This window comes from Equus quagga, chromosome 10 (assembly GCF_021613505.1).
Source record: "Equus quagga isolate Etosha38 chromosome 10, UCLA_HA_Equagga_1.0, whole genome shotgun sequence".
Lineage (NCBI taxonomy): Eukaryota > Metazoa > Chordata > Mammalia > Perissodactyla > Equidae > Equus > Equus quagga.
The window spans coordinates 89,959,545-89,985,309 of record NC_060276.1 but is presented as its reverse complement, the minus strand read 5'-3'; the positions used below and the strand labels follow the sequence as shown (position 1 = coordinate 89,985,309).

Genomic DNA, 25,765 nt, shown 5'->3' with positions numbered 1-25,765 from the left:
GAAACTCTAGTGTATGTGTTTAAGAGTGCTTAAACTCTGCTTTTGTTAATAATTTCAAATGCAAAGAAATTTAAAACAACTGTCTGAAAGGTTCTGAAGACATCAGGTCTTGGATAAGACAGGTGCAAGATAAGTGGAACTCTGGAAGATTCCCCTTTATCTTCTGTCGCATAAGCAGTAGTCCTCTTTGTAGGCAATTGCTGCATTTCACATTCTGTATACCGGGTCAGGGTAACCGGTTTGGGCTGCAGTCTCTGAAGACTTGCCTGGGGCTAGAGGAACCACTTCCAAGCTCACTCACACAGTTGTTTGCAGGCTTCAGTTCCTTCTGGTGTGGGCCATAGGGCTGCTCACAACATGGCTCCCCCCAGAGAAGGTGTTCCAAGAGAGAGAAAGCACAAGATGGAAGCCATAGTCTTACAGCTTAATCTGGGAAGTGACATACCATCACTTCCGCTATGTTCTATTGGTCACATGGACTAACCCTGGGACATTGTGGGAGGACAATACAAGGGTAGGAAGGCCAGGAGGCAGGGATTGCTGGGGGCCATCTTGGAGGCTGGCTATCATACATGGTTCTGAAATAAAAATTTGCATGCCTTCCTGAAACTCAGTAGAAGGTAATAAAGCATGTAAGGTCACTGCCCACCTTCCCAGAGAGATGTCAGAAAATGCTTAGTTTACAGTTTTGTGGTCATTACTAACATGCACATATCATAGAGCATGGCTTTGAGAAGCAGGAAAGAAGTCTCGAAGATAGTGGTAGTTCCTAATATCTTAGATAGTTCAGACTGTAATGCAATAATAAAAAGCAGTTCTTACAGTTCTGAAGTGAATCATAACCTTTTGGGAAAATTTTTACTAAAACTTTAAAGGATTTTCTTCCCTTCACTGTTACAATGAGTAGAAATTAATGTATTTTTAGATTTGTCTTGTTACGACATGTATTTTGTAATTTGAGTATTATATTTCAATAAAAGGCCACTGTCTGTTTAAGACATTTCAGAGCAGGTAGGTCTCTAATTAACCTGGTAAGGGAAAAGGAGGTAATCCTTGGTGATCATTTCCTACCACTCTACATTCATAGAAGGCAAAATGATTAGAGAAAATATCCAAGATTGCACACCTCCACTGCATGCCATGCTCCACTTACACGATCTAATTCATAGTATGCCCACCCAACTAAGAGTCTCACCCTTTGTGGCCTAGGATATTACTGCTGAAAGCCATATAAGTGATTAGTACCATAATAAAAATGAACCTTTCAAATCATTAGGGTGACAATCATTTCATAATCTCCCAAAACTCTCAAAAGTAATCCTTCCTGGCCTCGGCAACTTAAACTGTCTACAGATCTCCACCACTACTTTATGAAGCCAATAACATTTTCTGAATTGGCAGTTATTTTTCCAGAAGTTTTTGTTACTGACACACTTTTGTTATTTCCCAGAATTCGTGTTTTATGCTGAGTTTAATAAATAACGTCTTTCTCCTTAGGTCCTCTGGGTTTCCTGACGAAGCACAGGCTAAAATCCAAGAATTGCCTTATCTTTGCAACTATAATGCTTAAACCATTTTTCTCCTCTAATTCTTTCAAAACTATGAACCACCTATTGCGTCCCAGGGAGAAGCCGAGAGAAAATCACAGTGCTGGGTGAAAACAAGGCACACTGAGACGAAAGAGCCCTGTGCGGCAAGGAAACCCCTTCCCGGGCTTCTCCTGACCCTCCCCACTCACAAGGGCCACTGGAGGTGGAGCGGATACCCACAAAAATGGAGGCGATATTGTATTCCAGAAAATGACACATAAGCCTTGCAGTTTGACCTTATATTATTCATGTCTCTTTATTATTTTGAAATTAAAAATTTTAATTAAAAAATCTCAAAATACATGAGTGCATGTTTGTTGTAAAAATTTCATACGCAAGTATACAAAATAGAAAAGCTGAATTTCTTCCACCCACCTCCCTCAACCCCAGTCCTTTCACAGAGGGAACACAGTAAAAAAGCCTGGGAAAAGCACACAACTTTCCAGACCTCTAGTATTTGAAAATACAAAGAGTTTCACTGCATGCTATGCATTGTTAAACATTCTGCTTTTCCATTAATATGTCTTAGAGACCACTCATATTACTGCATTGCAGCATTACCTCATTCTTTTTAACACTTGCATAATACTCTAGCATGGACGTGCTGTGATTTATGTAACCAGGCCTCTCTTGATGGCTGGCCGCCAATGCTGCTGCGAACACCCTTTTGTGCACGCCCTGCGCTCACGTGCACAGACTACGTGCACAGATCTGCAACAGAGGCCCACAGGTTGATGTCCCTGTACACGCTCCATTTCCTTTTAAAGCCCGCTCTGGGCATGTCTTCCTTTCTTCATTTCACTTTCGATGTAATTAAATGTTGACAGTATGTTTTCTGAACAATATCTTTATCAGAGCAGACAGTAAATCCAGTAAAATGACAGCTCGTATACAATTGTCCATACCTCACAAATCCTCACATTTGCATCTACTTCAGCGCCTGGCATAGCCAAAAAATGTTTGTTGGATAGATAAGGAAAAGCTAACTAGATATGAGAGGTGTGAAATAAAAGTGTTCATAACCCAAAGTTCCTAAAGTTAGAAATTAGGTCTTAAAGTGGTTAGAGAATCAAGATTTAATTTGATCCCAAGTTTTGTATCTTCTATCTAGAAGCTGGGAAACAGTTCATTAAGTTTCTTAGTTTGGGGGGAGTTGCAAGATGAATGAAAATCCTTACTTTACTATTGAAGTCTTCTAAAGGAACTCCATGAAATGAAGGAAGAAAATGTAAGATTAAAGACTAAATAGTAACAGGAAAGATTAAAGCAGGAAGTTACAGGCATATCTGGATGGATCCAGGTTTTACTGAATTACCATACATGCATTTTAATGCAAGAATATACCAAATATACCTACCCTCTGCCCATCCTCTACTGATCGCATTCTTAATGGGCAGCTGGGTAAGCAAAGGAGTAAGGCTTCACTTGGGCTTGGAATGAAGTCCTTCCTCCAGGTGGTGAAGAACACGGCAACTCTGTCCCTGAAGGTCCATAGGCGACATGGCCCAGTTAAGTGCTGGGGGCTCTGAAATGAGCAGATGTAGGGGAAGGTAGGCGTGAGGCTGACCCCGCAGACCACTGCATACAACAGGACGGTGGTTTCGCAGTCCAGGAAACAAACAGGACAAAGTCAGAAGTGGATGACTTTTTGGGTAAAAGGAATAGAGGAAGTATGAATGAATTCATGAATTTGTTGAAAGAAAATGATGTCTCAATTTCCATAAGGATGTTGAAATTTCCTTCTTAAATGTCACAATGAAGGCCCAGGCTTAGTTAATCGTATAACTAACATTTACATCTCTGAATACTCCTAAGCTATCAGTTGACCTTCAGTCAACAAATAGTCATCGAGCACACGAGGCCAGGCCCTGTGCTCAGAACAGAAAGAGCTGTGACTGCCGTGGGAGTTGGCTTTTCCTAACGGTGCCATAAACAAGATAGCCAGTGCAGAGCTTTCCCCGACACCCATTTGTGATGCTGGCCTGGGCCCTCCCCCAGCTTTGGTGGGTCAAGTCACTGTGTTCTCCAGTCCCCACTGACCGGCCTGAGCCCACCTCCTTGCCCTGCTGCCTCAAGCTACCAGAAACACCGGGTACTAACAGTTCTGTAGTAATTGGAAATGGCTAGAAAATGGCCTGTTAGGCAATTGTTTTTCTTGCCTTCTTCCAAAAAGGAAGGATTTCTATCTCAACACTTATATCACAGCCCACCCTGTGGGCACCCTCATGAAAAAGACTTTTAGGAAGGGTGGGGGGGGACTGGGGACAGGACTTGTGTGCCAGTGGGTAGAAAACCGTGTGACCCTTCACACAGGCCTGGCTGAACACAGCCTTTACTATGTTAAATAGCTAGAGTTTAGGACCAGAAAAGAATCTCACCTTTTAAATAGTGAACAAAACAAAACAAAACAAAAACCCCTCAAACAAAAACACACACCCTGGGTGATAGCAAGCTTTGGCAAGAGAGTATCTAATATTTTTCAGTCAGTTTAGATTATACAATATCAAGCTTATGAATATTAAAAAAATACTCCCAAAGAGTCAAAGGAAAGTCCAGGAAAAAACAACAAAAATTCCTTTTTGTTTGGGTGGAGTACTGTCGTAAAAGATTTTCCCATTGTACAGAAAAGGATGGCTGAGATGGACGCCATGTTGACTTTCACAGAACATGCCTGGTTTTTGTCCAAGGGCAACCTAAAATCAAAGAAAATATTTAGTTTTGTTTGAAGGAAGAAAAGTAAAATACCAAAGGCATTTATTTTAACAAGTTTTTCTTCTGGAAATTAACGAGTTGCTATTCATGCCACAGCTAACGGCTAGGCATCAGCAGCACCACTTTAGGGCTGAAAGGGGTTTTGATTATCTTATAAAGTTGATTCACTGCAGACCAGCCCAGTGACTTCAGGTATATTTGACTCAACAGAGCTGACAGGGAGTTTATGTTGAATTACTCCACAGATGTGAGAAGCATCAGTCAGAAAGAGCACAAAGCTCAGTGTCCTTTCTTTCAATAAGGACATAGGGAAACCTCAGATGAGACTAAGGTGTGTGTTCATTATGGCCTTACATAAGAGAACACACATCTGAGAGACGAGGCTAGTCTGTCCTTACTTAACATCGTATGCCTAAACTCACCTCAGGCTTTTCCTTCAGGTGTTTGTGCCCCAGGTTCCTCTGAATCCGGTTTTTGATGCTGTAGATGGAAGCTGTCTAGCTTCTGCATATCTTCCGTAAGACCACTTCTAAGATCCTCATTGTCTTTCAGAAATTCTTTCAGCACTTCCAGTCGATTTGAGATCTGCAAGAGGAAACCATACAATGTACAGCTTAGCTAATTTTATAGCACACTTGTAATTCAGATGAAAAGCTTACTAGCTCCAAGACTGGCTGCTCAGGTGTTCACCAAGAGACAGAAACCTTGGCTACAGGCCTCTCTCCACAGACAGGTTAAGGTTTGAAAACTAAAACCAAAACAAATCCTTTAAACAAAGCATCCTCTACTCAATTAAAACCCCGGATAGCTGGTTATGGGCCACACAAGGGGGTGTTTGCTTGTCTCCTCAAAGTTTTTTGTTTTAAAACTTCCTGCATTTATACGAAAGGACTTTATATATATACATGTACACACACATATATATCACACATGTATACACATATACACATATATGTATATAAAAACAAAATGAACGCTTTTCATTTTGAGTGTTGTACCCATACATGTATTACTATTAAATATATATACACACATATATGTACATGTGGATAGCCATACGCACATATATGCATCCATATACATACAGATATATATGTAGATGTATATAGATATATAGATTTTTTTTTTTTTTTAAAGATTTTATTTTTTCCTTTTTCTCCCCAAAGCCCCCCGGTACATAGTTGTGTATTCTTCGTTGTGGGTTCCTCTAGTTGTGGCATGTGGGACGCTGCCTCAGCGTGGTCTGACGAGCAGTGCCATGTCCGCGCCCAGGATTCGAACCGACGAAACACTGGGCCGCCTGCAGCGGAGCGCGCGAACTTAACCACTCGGCCACGGGGCCAGCCCCTAGATTTTTTTTTTTTGAGGAAAATTAGCCCTGAGCCAACTACTGCCAATCCTCCTCCCTTTGCCAAGGAAGACCGGCCCCGAGCCAACATCCGCGCCCATCATTCTCCACCCGATACGCGGGATGCCCACCACAGCATGGCTTTTGCTAAGTGGTGCCACGTCCGCACCCGGGACCCGAACCGGCGAACCCTGGGCCGCCGAGAAGAGGAAGGCGCAAACCCAACTGCTGCGCCACCGGGCCGGCCCCTAGATGCATATATATTTAACATGGATGGGTACAGAATTTGAAATGAGCACAAGGGTACAAGGTAAAAAGTTGGTCCTCTTCCAAACCCTGTCCTCAGTCACCCAGCTCCTCCGCCAAGAGGTGACCACAATGAAGTTTCTCGTATTTCTTCCAGAGATATTCTATGCATTTACATGTGAGCATGTGCATATATTGTATATATGTTTTTAAAAACACAAACGGCAGCACAGTAGACTTTGTTCTTCAAGTGATTTTTTCTATATCAGATCAGAAAGAGTGGCCTCATGTATTTTTGAATGGCCAGATAGTATTTCAGTTATGGATGCTTCATATTTTAACATATTTCAGACTTTCTGCTAAGACAAATACTGCTGCAGTGACTAACCCGGCGCACGTGTCAGTTTGCTAAGTGGTAAGTCCACTTGTAGGATCTGTTTTTAGAAGTGGAATGCAGTTTTAATTCTGATGGAGTTTTTTGTTTTAATTTATTAATAGACTTTGCCAAAACTGCCCTCTATAGAGGCTGCAGCAATTTAAATTCCCACCAGTGACGTTCTTCCCGACATTTTAACCAAGAAAAGCACTCTCAGCCTAGTACTACAGAAGTGTTTTCACGGGGCTCATCCCAGGATACCCTCACCAGTCACTGTGCTTACTGCAAAGATGAGAGTTACTCATATTTTTGGGTGGGGTGAATTTTTTTAATGGGGCACCCCCAACTCCAAGCTAAGTCCAGGTGATCTAAATCTAAGGAAGATGGAGTACCCTACCCCTAGCTGAGAGGTAGATCTTAAACTTTAGAGATGCACGTAGCTGATTCAGATGCAGTAGGTCTAGGGCGGAACCTAAGCAGGCACTCAGGTTGTCGTGATGTCAGGGAATAAAATAGCCAGATGCTGGACGCTGGCTGCCAGGGATGGAAGGGAGGGGAAAGACTGGCTATGGCTTGTGGCCAGGATGAACAGGGAGCAGGGGGGGCCAGGGAGGAGCTGAAGATGACTGGAGGTCTTCAGATAGCTTAGTAAGTAGATGGGGATGTGCCTTTCAGCTGGAGCTGTTCATTACACGGCTGGAAACAAGCCTACAGCTCCTGAAAGATACCTGGGCTTTAAATAATAAACCTGGAAACCATAAAAACGTGAAGTGAAGATTACACCAATGATATTATTCACAGCACACATTAGTAACCATGGGTACTGCACTGGTAGTGCTTACTGCCTGCGCCTGGGGCTCTAGACGCACCCCAGGTCCTTGCTGTGGTTTCCATCAGATGCCCACGACCGCACTGGCTGGGTCTGTGCACCACATACACGCTCCAAGACGGAGTGGGGTCTTCCCTCCCCCTGTTCGGAGACCTTCTCATTTGATGACTTGGGAGCTGTGATCCTCTCTGCTGTCACCTCTTGACCCTCTCTGCTCTTGAAATGTGCTTAATAGGAGCAATTCTGGGGCCAGCCCAGTGGCCAAGCGGCTAAGTTCACGCACTCCACTTCAGTGGCCCAGGTTTCGTCAGTTCAGATCCCGGGCGTGGACATGGCACCACTCATCAGGCCATGCTGAGGTGGCGTCCCACATGCCACAACTAGAAGGACCCACAACTAGAATACAAAACTATGTACTGGGGGCCTTTGGGGAGAGGGAAAAGTAAAAAATTAAAAAAAAAAGAGAAGCAATTATGTTTTAGCTGGGTGGGGAGACAGAGTCAAAAGGAGCTTTTTTTAAAAAAAATTAAGAATGGGGATCGCTTGTGCACGTTTATATGTAAAGGGAGAAGAGGAAGCAGGAATGGAAAAACTGAAAGTACTAGAAAACTTATGGTATATCCAGACAGACCTGGATATTGAAGCCCAGCTTTGTCACTTAACCAGCTGTGTAACTTCGGGCAAGATACTTGACCTCTCTGAGCCTACTTCCATGTATGCAAATAACAGATGATGATACCAACACCACCTAGGATTCTTGTGTGGATTAGAAATCTACTAAAAGCACTTAGCATTGTGTGTGGTACATTCCTTCCCTCCTGCATTCATTTAACAAATGTTTATTGAGAGTCTACTATGTCCCAGGCAAAAGATGCTTAGCACCTCCATCCTCCCAGTCACTTAAGCCAAAACTCTTGCACTTGTCTTTGACGCCTCTCTTTCTCTCACACGCCACACCTGCCCACCTTCTCACCACTTCTGCACTTCCACCCTGGCCCGAACCACCATCTCTCCTACCCAACTGCAGTAGCCTCGTGGCAGGTCTCCTTGCTTTTACCTTTGCCCCCTCCCCTGACAGGGCAACCTCACCCTAGCAGCCGTGTTATTCTGCTGCTCAGAACTCGGCCACAGCTCCCCCCTCAGGAGTAAGAGCCTAGGATCCTCCCAATGGTTCACAAGGCACAATATGACCTGCTTCCTCCACCTCCACTTCTCACCTCCCCACCCGCTATTCCTCCCCTCCCCCCCTCCAGCCACCCTGCTCACCTTTTTGCTGTTCCCTCTGCCTGAATGTTCTTCCTCCAGATGTGCACGTGGCTAATCCTCCCCTTCTCCACGAGGACACTCTGACACCCATGCCCACTCTGCCATTCCTGATCCCCCCAGGCTCTGCTCGACACAGCACTTCTCCTCCTTCTAACGCACCACATCCTTTACTTACTACGTTGTCTGTATACTGTCTGTCTCCCCCTACAGGGATCTTTGTTTTGCTCACCGAGGCACATCAAGCTTCTAGAACTGTGCCTGGCACATAGCAGGTGCTCGCTCAGTAAATATTCTGAAATATGAAAAATGAAGTGCCTTTCGCTCCTTGCCCTGACTGCCTCGAATACATTCTGTCACTGCTCCTTCTCCCCAAGCTTCTCCACGGACCTCTGAAAAGGTGGGTCCCTCACCAGGGTTTAAGAAATCAGTAATGATTTTTAAAGGATGCGCAAATTCTTTACACGTTTTTTAGCTACTTATTGCTCTCCATGTTCTCTAGCTAAATTTTTAAGCCCCCAGATCCTAACAGAGCACCAAGGGCTGGTGGGATGATGTGAAGGGCTCTTGGGTGGCAGCTGAATTGGCCTGCAGACGGGCCCATGGTGGACACACTCCACCCGTGTCCCGAGGGGGCTGAGCAGCTGCTGTTCCCATTGGCTCCGAGGCAGAACGCAGTTTACAATCACAGTTATATGTGCATAGTGTACTTTAATGGGAGCCCCTTTTTATAATGTTATATTGATATATTAAGGCTTGTCAGTGGAACAGAAAAGAATGGAGATGATAAGCTCTCTCTGCGATGCGCTCCTTGGCCTCCCAAGCTCCGCGATGCATTTGCAGGAACTGTCACACTAAATTACCAGCATTAACCATTTTTTCCCAACTTGGCGTTCCAACCCTAGCCCTACTGTTTTAATGAATACCAGAAACAGGTCTTGTTAAACATTTGAAAAAAAGGTCTCATGGCCATAATATAATCACTGTATTTCTTGATTTCTAGATGCATATCTTAACATCTCAAATGAGAATGCATCTTACCATTGATAGTGTCTTACAATAAACTGGCAAGTTCTTCTTTCTTAGAAGTAACTGAATTAATGGTGTGTCTTACAACTGATGGCATTTTAGACTCACTGAAATTCAGTTTATTGACTCTTCTGACTCTGGAGGCTAACCCTAAAGAACATGGATAACCATATACGGTATTGAACTTTCAAAAGAGGTCAGTTCCACACACCATGGCAAGCCAACCTTCACTTCTTAAGAGATAACATGCCAATCAATCTGAACTTACATTTTGATCAATTGAAATATCAAGAGAAATGCCATGGTCTACTGAACAGAAAGCATGAAAGATGAGCATTTATCAACTCTGTCTAGAGACTTTGGGACCCAGAGGACAAGCCAATTAACCTCAATTTGCTCTCTGTAAAAGAGAGATAATGAGAGAGTGAAATTTACAGTTGCTAGCTCTTCGGTGATACAAGATCTGCAGCATGGCATGTGGAAAGGCACAGGACCAGAGCGGGGAGACCGCCGGGCCAGTTCTCACAGCCCAGCGTGTCGCCTTGCATCTTTGCATCCATCAGTGCCTCCTGCTCCTTGGGGTCACTGCCTCATGTGAAAAGTGGGGGATATGATGATTGTCAGGTTCTCTTCCAGCTCCCAACTTACACGGACTCCTGGTTTGAGTGTGTTGCTACTAATGCATTTTGCTCTTTGTTACACAAATAGGAAAAGATCTGCAGCGCCCTCAAGAGAGAAGAGAGAACTACTGACAACTCAGGGGCCTGGAGCCTGATCCTCTGGTTAAGACTTTTTCTGTTCTGCTTCTGAAAGCAGCAGCAGGAGAACTGCGGCTGGCTCCAATGGCATTTTAAAATAAAGCAAGATGAAACACATGGATTCAGATAATAGAAGATTTAAGATTCTTATTCATCATTTTAAATTCCTATTGTGTGCCAGGACGGGCACCCCCAATAACCAGTGGTACCCAGTCCCTGTGCTAAAGGAGTCTCACCATGCTGAATAAGGCATCTGGGTCAAGGTCAGAACAGTTAATATGGACCAGTAAGGAGCATGGCTTAATGAATGAAATACACACTTCGTATTACATAAACACTCTCCCTGTGTATTTAGTGAAGTAATCAGCAAAACTACTTTGCTCGGACAAGGTGGAATGGAGAGGTAAAATGATTTGTTCAAGATCCCCTGGTGATCTAGAATTGTAATCCAGCAAGTGCTGGAGTATTTCTGAATCTTCCTAGAATACAATTCTACTACTGTTGGGTTTTTTTAATACCTTGCATGTAACAAAGGGGAATCGTTTCTCCTGCACTCCCTATCAAGACTTAAAACCATCATTAGCCTGCAGTGTCCTAAGCTAGAAACCTGTTGATCCTTTAACTGCCCCCACCCCTTCTCCACCTCCTTCCAGCCCCATGCCACCTCCAAGTAATCTAAGCAGCCACTAGGAGCCATCAGCTCTGCCCAAGCAGTGCCTCCAGAATCCGGCTCCTCCCCACATCTAGTTTCTGTCCTCTTTCTCTCACCCTCACACAACCCCAAGAGCCTCCTGGCTAGTCTCCAACTCCCAACTGCCGGAAGAGTGACCTTGCTAAAAGCCACCATCTGATCCATTGCATCTACTCTTTCTTCTTAAAAACCTCTGTCTGCCCCCTGCTGCTTTTCAGGAATAAGGTCCAAACGCCTTGGTGTGGCATGGAAAAGCTTTCAACATACAGCTTCAACCTACCCGACCACCCTCACCTCTGACCCACCTCCTATGCCTGCGCAGGCCCAGGCTATTCTTTCTGCCTTTCCCAGTGCTGTTCCTTCTGTGAAGAACGCCCTTCTCCTCTTGCCAATTTGCCAAACTCTTAGTGAATTCTTAGTCCCAGCTCAACAGCGCCTTCTCAGCGAGGCCTTCTTTTGCAGCCGGCTCTGGCCTGCAGAGAGCCCTCAGGGCCTTTTGTTGAGGGCTCCGTGGCAGCCCTTCTCGTGCTGCTCCACTTTGAGGCACATCCTCAGCATTTAAATGCTTGCTGAGGGAAAATATTTAAGGGTAATAGTAATTTGTGCCAAAAGAATATTCACTTCTGGAAATTATCTGACTATAAATCAGAAACATAACTGGCAATATGTTAAAATGAGCCACTTTTCCTCCCTGGCACCCCTCTTCGTTTTGTTTACTCACACAGAGGATGTAATATTTTTTACCTCTTCAGGCAACACTTCTTGTTCTTTTGCTTGAAGATACATCTCTTGCAGTTTTTCCTTTAGTAATTCCATTTCTATTTCATTTATTTGGTTCTCACTCAGGTAAACTCCTGTTTCATAGTTACATCCATCTCGTTCATCTTCCTCGGGAATGTGAACAGCCCAGTCAGACGTCAGCAGCTGTTGGATTACCAAACAAATATATGAACCGATTGAATGGAAAAGATATTCTATTGGATTACTCAAAGAATTTATAATTCGGGGCCGGCCTGGTGGCGCAGTGGTTAAGTTTGTACGCTACGCTTTGGCAGCTCGGGATTCACCAGTTTGGATCCTGAGTGCAGACCTATGCACCGCTTATCAAGCCATGCTGTGGCAGGCATTCCATATATAAAGTAGAGGAAGATGGGCATGGATGTTAGCTCAGGGCCAATCTTGCTCAGCAGCAGCAGCAGCAGCAGCAGCAGAAGAATTTATAATTCAACATCATTGAGTGGATCCATTGTAATAACACCCTGTGACCACAGAAAAGCTCTTCAGCCTAGCACAATTCTAGATTTCATATCAACATTTCTTCCCCTACTTACACTCTAAAATTTCACTTAAATTGAATAAACTTCAAATTCTAAATGAGTGACTGTGTTTTTGTTCCCCCTTAGTTCTTTATGCCAGAACTGTTAAATATGATTTTTACCTGTTCTATTCTGGAGTATACGGCCACAATCTCTGGGATATTCGTGAATTCATTCAGGAAATTTCGGATTTTCATCTGAAAATCTCGAAGCCACACAGAAGACACTTTCATCTCTGAAGAGTGCATGATCTCATTACGACACTTAATCACCTAGGAAAGACAAAAAGGATAAAAGGCTCCAAAGTCAAACAATAGGGTAAAGTGAGATTTTGTAGTTCCAAAGAGAAAGTGCAGAAAGGCTCTTATTAATTACCAAATCCACAAGTGGGGCCCGTGGGTGCTGTCAAGGCTCAAAGATATGTTCAACCCCCTGCCGCTTGAATACTAAATTAATCAGGGTAAGAAATACAAGCAAGCGTCCAACTACCCTTAGCCCTTGACATCGAGTGACTGGCTGGATATCTCTCACCCAATCCCCCAGAATCCCTTGACTGAAAACTACCCGCCAAAGAATAAGAGTAGTGGCCACTGGCCTGGGTGAACCCAAAGGCTGAAGCAGACAATGCAAAAACCTTTAAAATGTTGTTGGAGCTCCAGGAAGCTGGGCCAAGGGAGTTTTTGGATGTGAAAACCATGATGAAAAGAAAATCAACTTTCGCCTACATTTTATGACAAATAATTCTGTCTAATCATATATTAATATATAATTCATGTAAAGTCTTCCCCATTTTTGGTTAAAAGATATCAAAGTACTGTGATAGTTTTTGTCTCTGCTGATGTCATAAAGGATTCTCCATCCTTTCAGCTGTTGGCGTGCTAGCAAAATAGACATGTATTTCCTCTATACATATACATATAAATAATCCGGGGATGCTATACACTCTTTTCAATGACCCAATGAGCAATAAATGTGTAAGAGCTGTTCTCTGGTGAAGCAGGCGAAGCCTAAATCTCCCAGAGGAAATCTGACAAGCATAGCGATCTATTCTGACCTTGTTTATCCATTAGTGTTTGTATTTTCTTCAGTTCTATGTAACTTGATCTCTCAACTGTTTAGCCAATGAGACTCAAAGGGCAGGATTCAAATGCTAGCATACAACAGACAGAAGGATGCACTGCTCTGTATCTTTTTTTTAACATGGAAAATTACTTTACTTCTGTTTATGGCAGAACAGGGAAGAGAAATCTGAGGTTCATCTATTTTAGCAGCAAAAGTACAACAGCAGGCTGTTGGGAAACTTCAATTCGCACGGGGGTTCTTGGACATCATGGAAGGTGCACCTGATGTGAGCCCCGCTAGCCTGCTTAGCGATGCCAACTTTGAACCAAAGCCTAACTTTCTGTGCACACCACTGTTCTGGGGAGAAACTGTGAGCTATGTCAGCACCGCCCACTTAGCATCCCAGGGTGTTTCTTGGCTGGTCTTCACGGTACCGACCTGACTCTCACTGTATGGTTTTAAATCTGACAGCTCTTACCTCTGTGACTTTCTTCCGATCAACCATGAAGTGATCACAGGAGTTGATGAGACTTAGAAGAGCAACTGCATCACATTCCTCGGGGCCTGTTTTGTCTGCCAGTCCTCGGGGCATGAAGGCCTGTAGTAGGGGAGGCACAAGGGGCATCAGTCTCCTCCAACTCCAGGAGTAGGTGGGGCAAAGGTTATTGGCTTGTTTCCCAAATGGTGACTGAAATTCTCTTACTGAGGTTTCAAGTTAGAGCCTCGTGAGTCCAAAACACAAGTCAGGAAACTGTGACAGCTGAGCCTCGGCCAAGGACAATAACTGAAGAGTGGCTCTATCTGTCCCTCTGCTATTAGAGACCACCGACATAACTGGTTTTCTGTCCTTTCTTAAGGACATAAGAGCAGGAAGCATGGGTAGCATGCACTTTTTTTCTTTTCCTTACTGAAGTTTCAGTGGCTGAGTTGTTAAAGAAGAGTTAAAATTTAAAAATAATAGTTACTCCAAAGTGGACACTTTAAAATGACTTGAGAAAGTTACGTATGGTAGTATAAAGTTAAGAGTCTGGGCTGGTTCAAATCCCAGCTCTGCCACTTGCCAACTGCGAGACTTTGGGCAAGTTATTTATCCTCAGATTCCTCACCAGTAAATGGAGGATAACTGTCCTCATTGACCTCAAAGGATGTTCCGAGAATTCAATGAGTTAATGCGGGTAAAGCACTTGAACGGTGCCTGGCACATGCTAACAAACAGCCCAGAAATGTTGGCAAGCATGTTGATGGTGCAAGGTGAGCAGGACCTACAAAGGAGTTACAGATGGACCCCCAGGTTTGAGATACTAGATACACCAGAAGGGCCTTATTCTAGCATGATCTTGCCGTTTGTAGGCTTTTAGGGCATGGACCCCAAAAATGGTGTTATAGCAAGGCCTGGGCATATTTCTTTCTTGAAATATTTCCGAATTTACTTCTGAATGCAACGATTTTAACAAGCTAAGAAGCCAAGAGTACCTTCCTGCCAAGGGACTAGAAAAGAGGACTATGAAAAACTCCTCACAATAAGAACTCTGGATAGAGACTTGCTCCCTTGAAAACACGTTTCAGTAGGCAAGCAGCCACAATGCCTCCTCGAGTCCCTCTCGTGCTGGTATTTCAGAGACTTGTGGTAGTTGCCGACACGCCCCAAGGAGAGGCAGGGCTGTCTTCCTGATGGCGGTGGAATGCTGCACCCGAACCTCACGTCATTCAGCATTTTATATACACTGAATGGCCCCTATCAAAAGGTACAGCAGCCGTACTATCACTGTCTTTCTACGTCTTAACAGCCAGGGACAGGCTGACCCTCTGAAAGAAGCCTATTATGGACGCTACAGATGTTAAAAAGAAGTTAACTAACATGCCACACTAATTCAATAAAACAGAAGAAAAGAAAGGTCGCTTACTTCACCTGTGGCTGAGAAGAAAATCCAAAGTTAGAGGGGCCTCAAAACCAAGCATAGGTTTGCTTTCCATTGTAACGTATGTCCTGTCTGGCATCTTCTCACTGATAGAAACCTGTCTCTTCCATGTTCAAGTTTCATTCTAGTACTTACTCCCCTTCTTCAGAACTAGACGGCGACAGGGAGGGAGGCTCTGCTGCCTCCTTGCCACGGAAAGCTATTTCTGAAAACTGTACCACTTCCACCGTGTTCCATATGGTAAACACACAGTGGAGAGCAACACACCCGACTGCCTCACACTACCCTCTACCGTTTCTTCACTGAGTAGTAGGAGACAAGGCTGGAGAAGCAAACAGGGGCCAGATCATGCTGGGCCTTACTGGCTCTGGAAAGGAGTTTGGAGTTTCTTCCAAGGACATCAGGAAGCCATCCAAGGGTTTTAGGCAAGGGAAGAAAATGGTCCAATTCCCACTTGAAGACCACCCTGCTGTGTGAACAGACTAGAGGGGACCAGAGCCGCAGAGGCGGGAGGTGGCTGCAGCCGGAGGCCAGGCAGGAGACGGTGAGAGTTGTGATGCGCAGATGGAGAGAAGGAAGAGCCCAAAAATATTTTGCAGGTACAAACAAACAGGGTAGTGAGAGGGGAAGAGATGCAACAAGAATTACTGTGGGTGGCTGGTGGTGGGGCATGGGCGCAGTTTTCGTGGGGAGAGATGCACTGAGTCCTGCTTGAGAAGCATTACACTAAGTGAAATAAGTCTGAGAGAAAAATACCTCACTCACATGTGGAACCTAAAACAAAACAAAACAAAACAAAACATCGAGCTCACAGATACAGAGAATAGTCGCCAGAGGCAGGGGGTGGGGGGTGGACAAAATGGGTGGAGGAGGTCAAGAAGTACAAACTTCCAGTTATAAATAGGTCGTGGGGATGTGATGTACAGCATGGCGACTGCAGTTAACAATATTGTATCACATATTTGAAAGTTGCTAAGAGAGTAAATCTTAAAAGTCCTTATCACAAGAAAGAAAAACTTTTGTAACCATGTATGGTGACCAGTGTTAACTAGACTTATTGTGATCATTTCACAATATAGACAAACATCTAATCATTAGGTTGTACACCTGAAACATAATGTTATATGCTAATTATACCTCAATAGAAATTTTTTTTAAAGTGTACAGTTTAGTGGTTTTTAGTATATTCATTGAGTTGTGCAAACATTATCATAGTTGATGTTGGAACATCTTCACCACCCCAAAAAGAAACCCTCTACCCATTAGCTATTACCCGCTTTGTCCCCCAGGCCCTGGCAACCACTCATCTATTTTTTGTCTATAGAGATTTGCCTATTCTGGACATTCCATGTAAATGGAATCATACAATATACGACTGGCTTCTTTCACTTAGCATAACATTTTCAAGGTTCAGCCAATGCTCTGGCACGGTCAGTACTTCACCCCTTTTTATGGCTGAATAACATTCCACTGTGTGGATAGACCACATTTTGCTTATCCACTCAGCAGCTGATGGACATTTGTGTTGTTTCTACCTTTTGGCTGTTGTGAATAACGCTATTATGAACATTTGTGCACAGGTTTTTGTGCGGACGTATGTTTTCATTTCATTGGGTATATACCTAGGAGTAGAATTGCTAGGTCATATAGTACCTCTGTTTAATCTTTTACTTCTTAAAAATTAAATAAACCGAGGCAATATTAAAGCTATTTGGATGGTGACGGAAATAAGCTGGGAGGGAGGAAGAGTGGCTAACTGAAGACTCAAAGTCCTTGGCAGGTGGGAAGGGACAAGGTCCAACACACAAGGGGAGGGACGGAGTGATAAGAGGAGAGACGCCCTTCCTCCTCTGTAGCAGAAGGAAGAATATGGTGCACATGAAGGCAGGTTGGTGGGTCTGCTAAAAAGACAAGGCAGCACGTACATGGGGGCATTCAACTCCAAGAAGTGGGAGCCAGGTTAGCAGCTGGGAGTGAGGGTAGAGGAACAGGAGCCTATGGAAAGACATGGCCAGACCGTTAGGGCTCGTGATCATGAACTGAAAGTGAAACCAGTCAGCTCCCTTGTGAGAGTCTTCCCCCGAGTAGAAGCAGATGATGGTGCCATCAGGGCTGGAGTTGGGCCAGGCAAGTTCACGGAAAGGAGAAAAAAGGCCAAAATGACTGCAAGGGACTGATGAGAATGATGGACCGTGGAATCTGGGCTGGCTAAGGAGACAAAGGGAGCCAGAAGGGCAGAAGTTGCTGAGTATTGGGAAAGCAGTGGAAGCCTCAAAGATGTGGAAGCGAGGGGCCGGCCCAGTGGCCAAGTAGTTAAGTTCGCACACTCTGCTTGGGTGGCCCAGGGTTTCGCCAGTTCAAATCCTGGGCACAGACATGGAGCTACTTGTCAGGCCATGCTGAGGCGGCATCCAACATGCCACAACTAGAAGGACCCACAACTAAAATATACAACTATGTACCAGGGGACTTTGGGAGAAAAAGGAAAAATAAAATCTTTAAAAAAAAAAAAAAGATGTGGAAGCTGGGCAAGGGGTGGGGCGAGGGTGTTTGAATAAGTGCACCAAGGGCAAGCAAGCAAGATGTTGGACACTGCGACTTCCTGTGCTGACACGGTCCAGGTGTGAGCATGCAAGTGGGAGGCTGAGGTGGAGTGGACCAGAAGATGCTAGAGCAGGGAGCCCAGGAACTGAGAGGATGGGACGTGGACTAGGTCTGCAGGTGACAGCAATGAAGAGGGTGAAAGGGTGGCATGGGCTTCAAGAGGATTCTGAGGGTATGAAAGCAGCAACAGAGACCAAACAAGTGAGGGACAGTCACAGAAAAGGGTAGAGTTTTGTTTTTTCTTTTCTAAGTAAAGACAGAAGTTGGCAATGAAAAAAAAACCCGGGAGGGTGTAGATATGGTGGGTTTACTGGTCCATGACAGCCAAAAGTCTGGGGTCCACTGATACAGTCCAACTTCCTCATTTGAGGTTAGGGAACAGAGGCTGGCCCAATGTCACACCACAGAAGCTGCCTGTGGCTAACTAGCATGCAGACTGACTGACTCCCAAAGTTAATTTGTGTTAGGAGGCCCCTTTGACTGCCCCTCCTCACCCCCTACTGACCTTCTGGCAAACACGAAAAAGTTACAATTCTGGGCCCCGGCCCCGTGACTGAGTGGTTAAAGTTCTGCATTCCACTTAGGCGGTCTGGGTTCACAGGTTCAGATCCCAGACACAGACCTATTCCATTTACCAGCCATGCTGTGGAGGTGTTCCACACACCGAAAAAAAAAACAAAAAAAAACGGAGGAAGACTGGCACAGATGTTAGCTCAGGACTAGTCTTCCTCAGGCAAAAAAAGAGGAGGATTGGCAAAAGATGTTAGCTCAGGGAGACTCTTCCTTAGCAAAGAAAAAAAAAAAAGTTAAAATTCCGCAATCAGCCGAGCTAGTAAGTCAAATTGCCAAGACCTGAAAACAGGCCTAATAGTCTCCTTCTGGCTGCCTACCCCACCCCCACCTCCCCAAAGTTGTATCCCCTCGCTGAGTACTTAAGGTCCTTTCTATTTTTTTTTTAAAGATTTTTATTTTTTTTCCTTTCTCTCCCCAAAGCCCCCCAGTACATAGTTGTATATTCTTCGTTGTGGGTCCGTCTAGTTGTGGCATGTGACGGGACGCTGCCTCAGTGTGGTTTGATGAGCAGTGCCATGTCCGCGCCCAGGATTCGAACCAGCGAAACACTGGGCCACCTGCAGCGGAGCGCGCGAACTTAACCACTCGGCCACGGGGCCAGCCCCAAGGTCCCTTCTATTTTAGCCCTAACTTCTCTTGGTTTCTCTGCCATCCTCATGGCACCCTATACCCAAAATGAGCTACCCTCAAAAACGCCTCACATGCTTCCCCCTCTGTGCCCGTGCTCGCGATGCTCGCTCTACATCTTGCCCCAGCATCTCCTTGTTGAAACCTTTGCTATCTAAGCAGGAGTAGCTAACTCAAATGCCTGCAGGAGGCAGCCAGGTAGAAGAAAGCTTCCACTTACTTCACTAAGCTGACTTGGGTCCAAGATAACAGCCCTGAACCTCCTAGATCAAAGACCCAATCTCTCTCTCTGCATCTGTCTCTGAGGCCCAGGCTTCCACACAGAGTCCACAGACGCCCAGGGCTCCAGCTGACCCCTACCTGGTGAGTCACCTCTTCCTACCCTCTCGACCGCAGGTGCTTACCTTGGCTACCTCCCAGGCGTCGACGGGCCAGCGGCCCGGCCGGCAGTTTCCCCAGTAGACGTCTCCATTTCTGTTGGTATGATGTTTCAAAATTTCCTGTTTCCACGCTGCGCACACCTGACACTGAGGCTGAAACTACAAGGGGCGGCGGTGAGGAGGGGCCCCGAAGGGAGGGGCGCGTCTGGGTATCCGAGCCCCGGGCACTGCAGTCGGCCGCGCCCCAGGGAGGGCACGGGACACTGCGCTCGCGAACGGGGATGGGGTGGAGGGCGGTGGCCGGGGCCCCGGTCCAGGTGCTCACCTGGCGGGCGCGCGGGCTGCACCGCGAGCCGCTGCGGCAGGCGGCTTGGGGGCCCAGGCCGGGGGCGGCGGCGAGCAGCGTGCGGTGGAAGGCGAGCACCTCTCGGCCGACGAAGCCCTGCAGGCAGCCGCGCAACAGCAGCAGGCAGTGGCCCGCCTTCACCCAGTTCTTGTACTCGGCGCAGTTCAGGCGCGCGGCCAGCTCGGACGGCACCATGGCCCGATGGGGCGCCAGAGGATACAGGGAGAGGGGCGGGGCGGGCGGCAGCGCGCAGGCGCAGAAGCCTGGACGGAGCCGTCAGCGGGGCCCCGCCCGGAGGCCACCCCCACGCGCAGGGCGGGGCTGGTACAGCGCGCCGCGCGGCGTCCTCGAGCCCCAGGGCGGGGCCCTCTGGCTTCCTCGGCACATCGGCCCCACCCCAGCCTTAGGTGACAACAGACCGGGGAGTACTTGCCCGGTGTTTGCCCAGAAAGCCTCTACCTGAAACTCTCACACTCCCTTCTCTGTTCCCCCCATCTGAGACCCCGCTGGCCCCCGATTCGACTCCCTCTCTAGATGTCCGTGAAACACAGGTGCTCAAGGCACACTTCTTGAACTACATGTGTTCCTTGCATTATACAGTTCTATAAAATTTACTTAACTGGCTCCTAAACCCACAGATTGGCTGTAGTGAATAGGGGCATTAGTGAAATGTGTGTCGCGCAAAATAGCACCTGTGGTGTGCCAAGGTGAGAAAAAGCTCAAAAATATCTGCCATTGGGCCACCTAGCAGAGGCAAACAGGACCACGCATCACCTGGACTCTGGAGAGCTGTACCGCTTCCAGCGGGAGAATGGCTTCTTCCGCGATGGTCCTGAAGCATCGAGCTCAGATGATGACTATTTAGTACTCTTGGTTATCTGATAATTAGCGCTCCTTGCATAAGGCAGTCTTAGTTAAATGCCAAGTGGCAGGAGGGTCAGAAGGCAATGGATCGTCAACTCCAAATGACAAGAAGTCATGTCAGTTATAGTTGCTTTTATTGAGCTTCTTGAGCTTGGAAAAAAAGTTAAAATTTACGTGTAGTCAAAAGGCTTTGAGGGAAGAGTCTAAACGTTGAAGTCTTCCCCTGACTCCGTGGTTCACAGCAAAGTGGCGCAGTGTTTAGGAGCGCTAGCTCTGGACTCAAACTGCCCCTTCTTAGCTGTCTGATCTTAGGCAAACTTAATTTGATCTTAGCAAATTACTTCATTTCTCTGGACCTCGGTTTCCTCATCTGTAAAAGGATGACTATTAATATTCTTTAATATTAATACCTAGCCCAATGGGTTGTTGTGAGGATTAAAAACACATTGAAATACTTAGAACAGTGCCTGGTAATAGTAAGCTCTCAGTAAATATTAGCTATTATTTTATATTGACCTAAATGTGCCCTTTCATCAATCAGTCATATTCTGGGCAAAGGTATTTTAACAAATCACCAGCCACTTGGAAGTGGAGGCAATTTATAGAAAATTGTGAGCAGATCACGGTCTCCTGGAGTTGCATAGCACAATGCTGGCTGGCCTCGGCTAATTTTTTCTTAATAACCTCAGTACTCAATCCATCCTAAGTAAATTTCAAATCATTCCCTTAGACACACTATCCACTCCCATCAAACCAAATGAAAAAGAAAATTCCACAAGAAACAATGAAATATACATTAACATTTTCCCTTTCTGTCCCTTAAGTTCCCTGAACATAAATTCTCTTAAAATCTTCTGTATATTGATTTTATATGAAGAACATTTGGATGATAAATAAATATTAAAGTGAAATGTAATAGGTATTTCTTTGGGGGAAAAATCATGAAAGAAAGGAACAACTTTTTAAGTTGGAATTGGATCTAAATTTAGAGCAGCAAAATTATACCTCTTGAAGTTATCAAATTAACCATGGTCCAAAGAATGCCTAATAAACTGTTAGTATCCTGTGGCTGAACAGGTTACTGTGTTAACTGCAACATAGTAAAGCTATTAGTGGTATTTATATTCAAATCCTGTATAGTTTAGTTTATGCTTGCATTAGCTCACTCAGAGTTAGTTTTCAAACATAAGGTTCAGCCCGTTATTAATAACTTGATATGCTGTGTTGAAATTTTCTCTTTCTCCCTCTCTAATTCTGAAAGTACGTCTATAGATTCTGAAACAGCATTTCAGCAGACGGAAAAAAGAAGGTGCCAATCAAGACCAATTTCTTCCTTCAAGGTTAAACTAACACTAAACCAGACTACTATCCAAAACATCATCATAAAAATTAACTAGAGAGAGTTGGTAGTTCTCTGAAACTTGTGTAAGTTTTATTTATTACTGAAATTACTAGAATCACATTGAAAACACCTTAAAGTTAAGACCCAAACCACCTATTAGGAAAAATCGCTATGGGCATCCAGTGCCTTTGATTGAACCTGGGTAACAAAAGAGGCAAAAAGACATGGTTTGTGATGAAACCTAAGATTTGAATGCTAATGTTTTCAGGCTTTAATAAAGTGTATACCAATTCCAAGTACCAAGCATGATATCAAAATTCGTATTCCTGGGTTTACTGTTCATAAGCATCAAAAGCAAATTCTGTTCACTGAATCGTCTTACTTTTGATTTGCACAATGCATTCAGAGATGAGTTATAATGAGGGAAAAAAGTGTCCACTGAATGCATCATGTTTAAAAATGCAATTAACATTTCCAAACCACACTTAATATGGAAAATACTTGAAAAGTTAACTATTAATTAATTTGAGACAATATTATCCTGTGGATAAAAATACATTTTCTTGTATATACATGTAGATTTCCACATGAAAGAAAGGATTCAGCTGCAAATAAAGAAGGGCTGACCCTTGATAAAGACATCTCAGACTGCCAAACCTATGTGATTACCATTGAAAGGAGAACTGAAAACAGAAGGATAAAAGGTAAGTTAAAGGAAGGATAAAAGTTTAGTCACCTGCTCCTGACTAGTGGCAGAGTTGGGCAAGAAGCAGGAGATGAATGCAGAAGATAAAGAAGAAAGGCGAAGAAGGCCTCAACTCTGACCAGAAATGAGTGGAGAATCAAGCAAAGTTGAGAACAGATATGATACAGCTGCAGTGAGATGCTTGAAACTAGAATTTGGTAGCTGATAGTTACAGAAGCTCAAATCAGCTTAAAATGGATTTAGACAAAGCATCTAAAATTTACTGGAGAACAAATATTACAGTGATCAGATAACTCAGCATGGTATTACCATTTTAAAAACTCTTCCAAATAACATCAAGTCACCAGAAGACCTTTGCTTCCAATCATGTTCTTTGAAGCTTAAAAAAGTCCCTGACTGACTGGGAGAGAGCACAGTACTCCAAAAAGAAACTCTGCCGAGATGTGTCAGTACCAGAATCTCCATTTGCCCCTGGACAGGCCCTGGATCTTGGATTCTTCAAAGTGAGAGGACTGTACCAGGCTTCTTCCAAACAAAACGTTTTATCATTTTGTTGACAATGAATTAAATTGAGATTGTTTAGAACAACCCCAATTTTGGTAGGAAAGGCAAGGGGGAGAAGTTAAGCAAGATAAAGAAACGTCATAGAAATTTCATGCAAGGGTGCTGTGTTCAAATTCTTTGTTTCCTAATTAGTGCTGTATGCAGAAGTATCCTGTAAACTGAGTCTTACAGGATAACTGAAAAGTTCCCAAATCCTCAACAGATGAGAATGATTACAGTATTTGGGATCGTTGATCAATATGAACTACTCACTGTCTTTTCTCAAAGACTGGGTTCTTTCTCTTTTTCCCCAAATCCTACTGTGAAAGACAACCACGGTGCTAAATGTTCACCACCAGTCAAGTTAGGAATATCTGAAGAAAATAAATTAACCTTGAAACAAAGAAGCAGATGTTTTTGGTCAAATTTCAGACACGTATCATTAGAAATTAATTACTGGCCCCACCAAGTTAAAGATGAAGGGAGGCCCTGAGAAGTCTATAGAGCTGATATACACACAAGTGAGTGTCACTGTTTGTTTGTTTTTTTTTTACCTAGTTTTATTAAATATTGCTTCCTTGGGATGAGTTTATAACAACTCCCAGAACATTTTCATGTAAGGATCCAAAGCGGTCATATTAAAATACAGCTTCAATATAAAGTTTATCACAGTTTTACAGTATTCAAAAATGACAGACCTGCCTTAAAAAACAAAACGAAACCAAAAAAGGACTATTACACCCAAAACATAAGAAAACAATTAAATAAACAAGATTGGCATTTCCATAACTTTATAGTATAAAACAGAATATTAAATCTATTACTGGCAAGCGGACACTGACATATTACCTAGTTTGAAATGTGTCCCATTTAAACACACTATACAAGTTCACTATACAAAAGACTGATGGTCTTTTTGATGAAAGAAGTGCACCCTGAAAATTTTTGCCAGTTTAGAATATTAACCACTGAAAGTCAAAAAAGTCCTTTTTCTTTTTTAAACTGAAGGCTGAGTTCAGATTTTTTTTTTTTTGTTCTTTTGTCTCATTTGTCAGCCTTCCTGGTTTAAAAACAATAGTGTCTATGGACGCCCACCAGGGGGCAGTGTAAGATTAGCCATTAAATCACGAACAGCTGCAAATATTGTGCATTCACCTGCAACAGAGAAAAATGGTCATTAGCTATTCGCAACACAGGAAAGATGATGTTAACACACCGGTGGGGGTAGGGGTAATTAACTCTAAAATTAGCAAGAACTTTAAAGATCAAAATAAAAGACTAAATTTTAACTGCACAGGTTATAGGGGATTAAGTTTTGGTGTTACGTATCAAATGATATTTGGTTTGGATTTTCTTTTTCCTCATGAGGACATTTTGGGCCAGTCCCAGTTAGATTTGAATTTAAGAAGATATGCCTAGAGTTTCTCTATAGAAACACTGGAGCATTGGATAAGCCGTTGAAGTTGGGCTTCAAGGCTACTGACAACTTGCTTATGCATTCTGAAACTAATGAAAAGATCTAGTTTATATTTATGCATTAGTTACAGCATTAATGATGTCCTTCTAATGCTGCATTAAAGGCCAGGTAAAAACGTCTATGACAGGACTGTCCAAGAGAACTTTCAGTGACGATGAAAACATTCTGTATGTGCACCGTAGCTTACCAAGCATTTGTAATGTAGGAAGTGTGACTGAGGAACAGAACTTTAAATTTTGTTTAATTTTAATTAACTTAAATTTAAATAGCCACATGTGGCTAGTGGTAGTCATATTGGACAGTGCAGTTCTATGACATCTACTGGAGTTTTCTCCCAAATTTCAAGGAAATGGTCAACTTCTGGAGTTCAACATTAAAATCAATTAATGTAAAATAAAGTGATTTTTCTTAAAAGCACTTCACCAGTGGGGGGAAGTGATGGGTTTGGGAGGAAGGGAGGGAGGCTGAAGTATGGCACAGCAACAATCCAGAAACAAGATCTGTTAGGGGAGAAGGGAGGCTCATGAGTCATCCTCTCAATTTCCCCTTTGCTCAAAGAAACCAAATACCCTGCCTCTTACTTCTTATAAATATTACATATATTTAAATATAATAAACCAAAACCAGTTGTAACTATGATAAACCAAAAGCTGGATCTCTTCCCTAGAGCACAGCCTAACACTACAGTGGCTGCAAGTGAGAGAACGGAAGGCCTCAGCTGAATAACAGCCTCTGGCAAAGGGCAGGATGTGCAGTGACCCTGTGCACAGTACTGCAACCTTCTCTCCAGCCACTGGAAAATTAAGGTACAGAAAGAAAATGAAATCCAAAAGGTTTGCCCAGTCTAAGGCAGAAATAAAAGAACAAAAGAAAAACACTTCCAAAATATCACAATTTCTTAAATCAAAGGGGAAGTTATATCTTTTTCTTTTTTAAAAACACATTTTCATTATTGATAGGTAGAAAAACTTGCTTGATCTCAATAGGATCAAAACATTCTTTCCTTTTAATTTTAAATTCTACAAGACATTATAATGATAGTCATCTGCTTATGAAGGAACGGTGTTTATTAGCAAAGTTTTACCGGACTGCTACTTTGAAAATTCTGATAGCTTTAAACTTTGATTTTTAAGGACCCATTTTTAGCTGAAAGAAGAGATAAGTC

The 25,765-nt window shown here is 43.8% G+C and overlaps 2 protein-coding genes across 3 annotated transcripts in view; both read right to left on the bottom strand.

Annotated features, from left to right (window-relative positions):
• Positions 1 to 1,819: 1,819 nt before the first annotated feature.
• Positions 1,820 to 20,078, bottom strand: C10HXorf38 (chromosome 10 CXorf38 homolog). The gene is made up of 7 exons (XM_046674002.1): positions 19,648 to 20,078; positions 19,347 to 19,481; positions 13,698 to 13,817; positions 12,280 to 12,429; positions 11,586 to 11,765; positions 4,724 to 4,886; positions 1,820 to 4,282 (listed from the first exon to the last, which is right to left on the bottom strand). Exons 1-6 carry the CDS (start codon positions 19,861 to 19,863, stop codon positions 4,725 to 4,727), a joined length of 963 nt encoding a protein of 320 aa, XP_046529958.1. The 5' UTR covers positions 19,864 to 20,078; the 3' UTR covers positions 1,820 to 4,282; position 4,724.
• Positions 20,079 to 21,958: 1,880 nt separating this feature from the next.
• The window catches only part of MED14 (mediator complex subunit 14), a 64,294-nt gene continuing 60,487 nt past the window's right edge, over positions 21,959 to 25,765 (bottom strand). The window contains exon 30 of one of the 2 annotated variants that reach the window (XM_046673315.1): positions 21,959 to 24,278. In XM_046673315.1, the coding sequence (XP_046529271.1) occupies positions 24,205 to 24,278 (74 nt within the window). In that variant the 3' untranslated portion in view covers positions 21,959 to 24,204. The remainder of the gene's footprint in view (positions 24,279 to 25,765) is intronic. The other variant, XM_046673314.1, reaches the window with a different exon arrangement.

Excerpts from the sequence above, each read along its gene's own strand:
- C10HXorf38 (XM_046674002.1), bottom strand. The coding sequence starts at position 19,863 with ATGGTGCCGTCCGAGCTGGCCGCGCGCCTGAACTGCGCCGAGTACAAG. Across the intron at positions 19,482-19,647 it reads GCAGCCCGCGCGCCCGCCAG|TTTCAGCCTCAGTGTCAGGT; the intron begins GTGAGCACCTGG and ends CGCCCCTTGTAG. Across the intron at positions 4,887-11,585 it reads AAGAAGTGTTGCCTGAAGAG|ATCTCAAATCGACTGGAAGT; the intron begins GTAAAAAATATT and ends TTCCTCTTGCAG.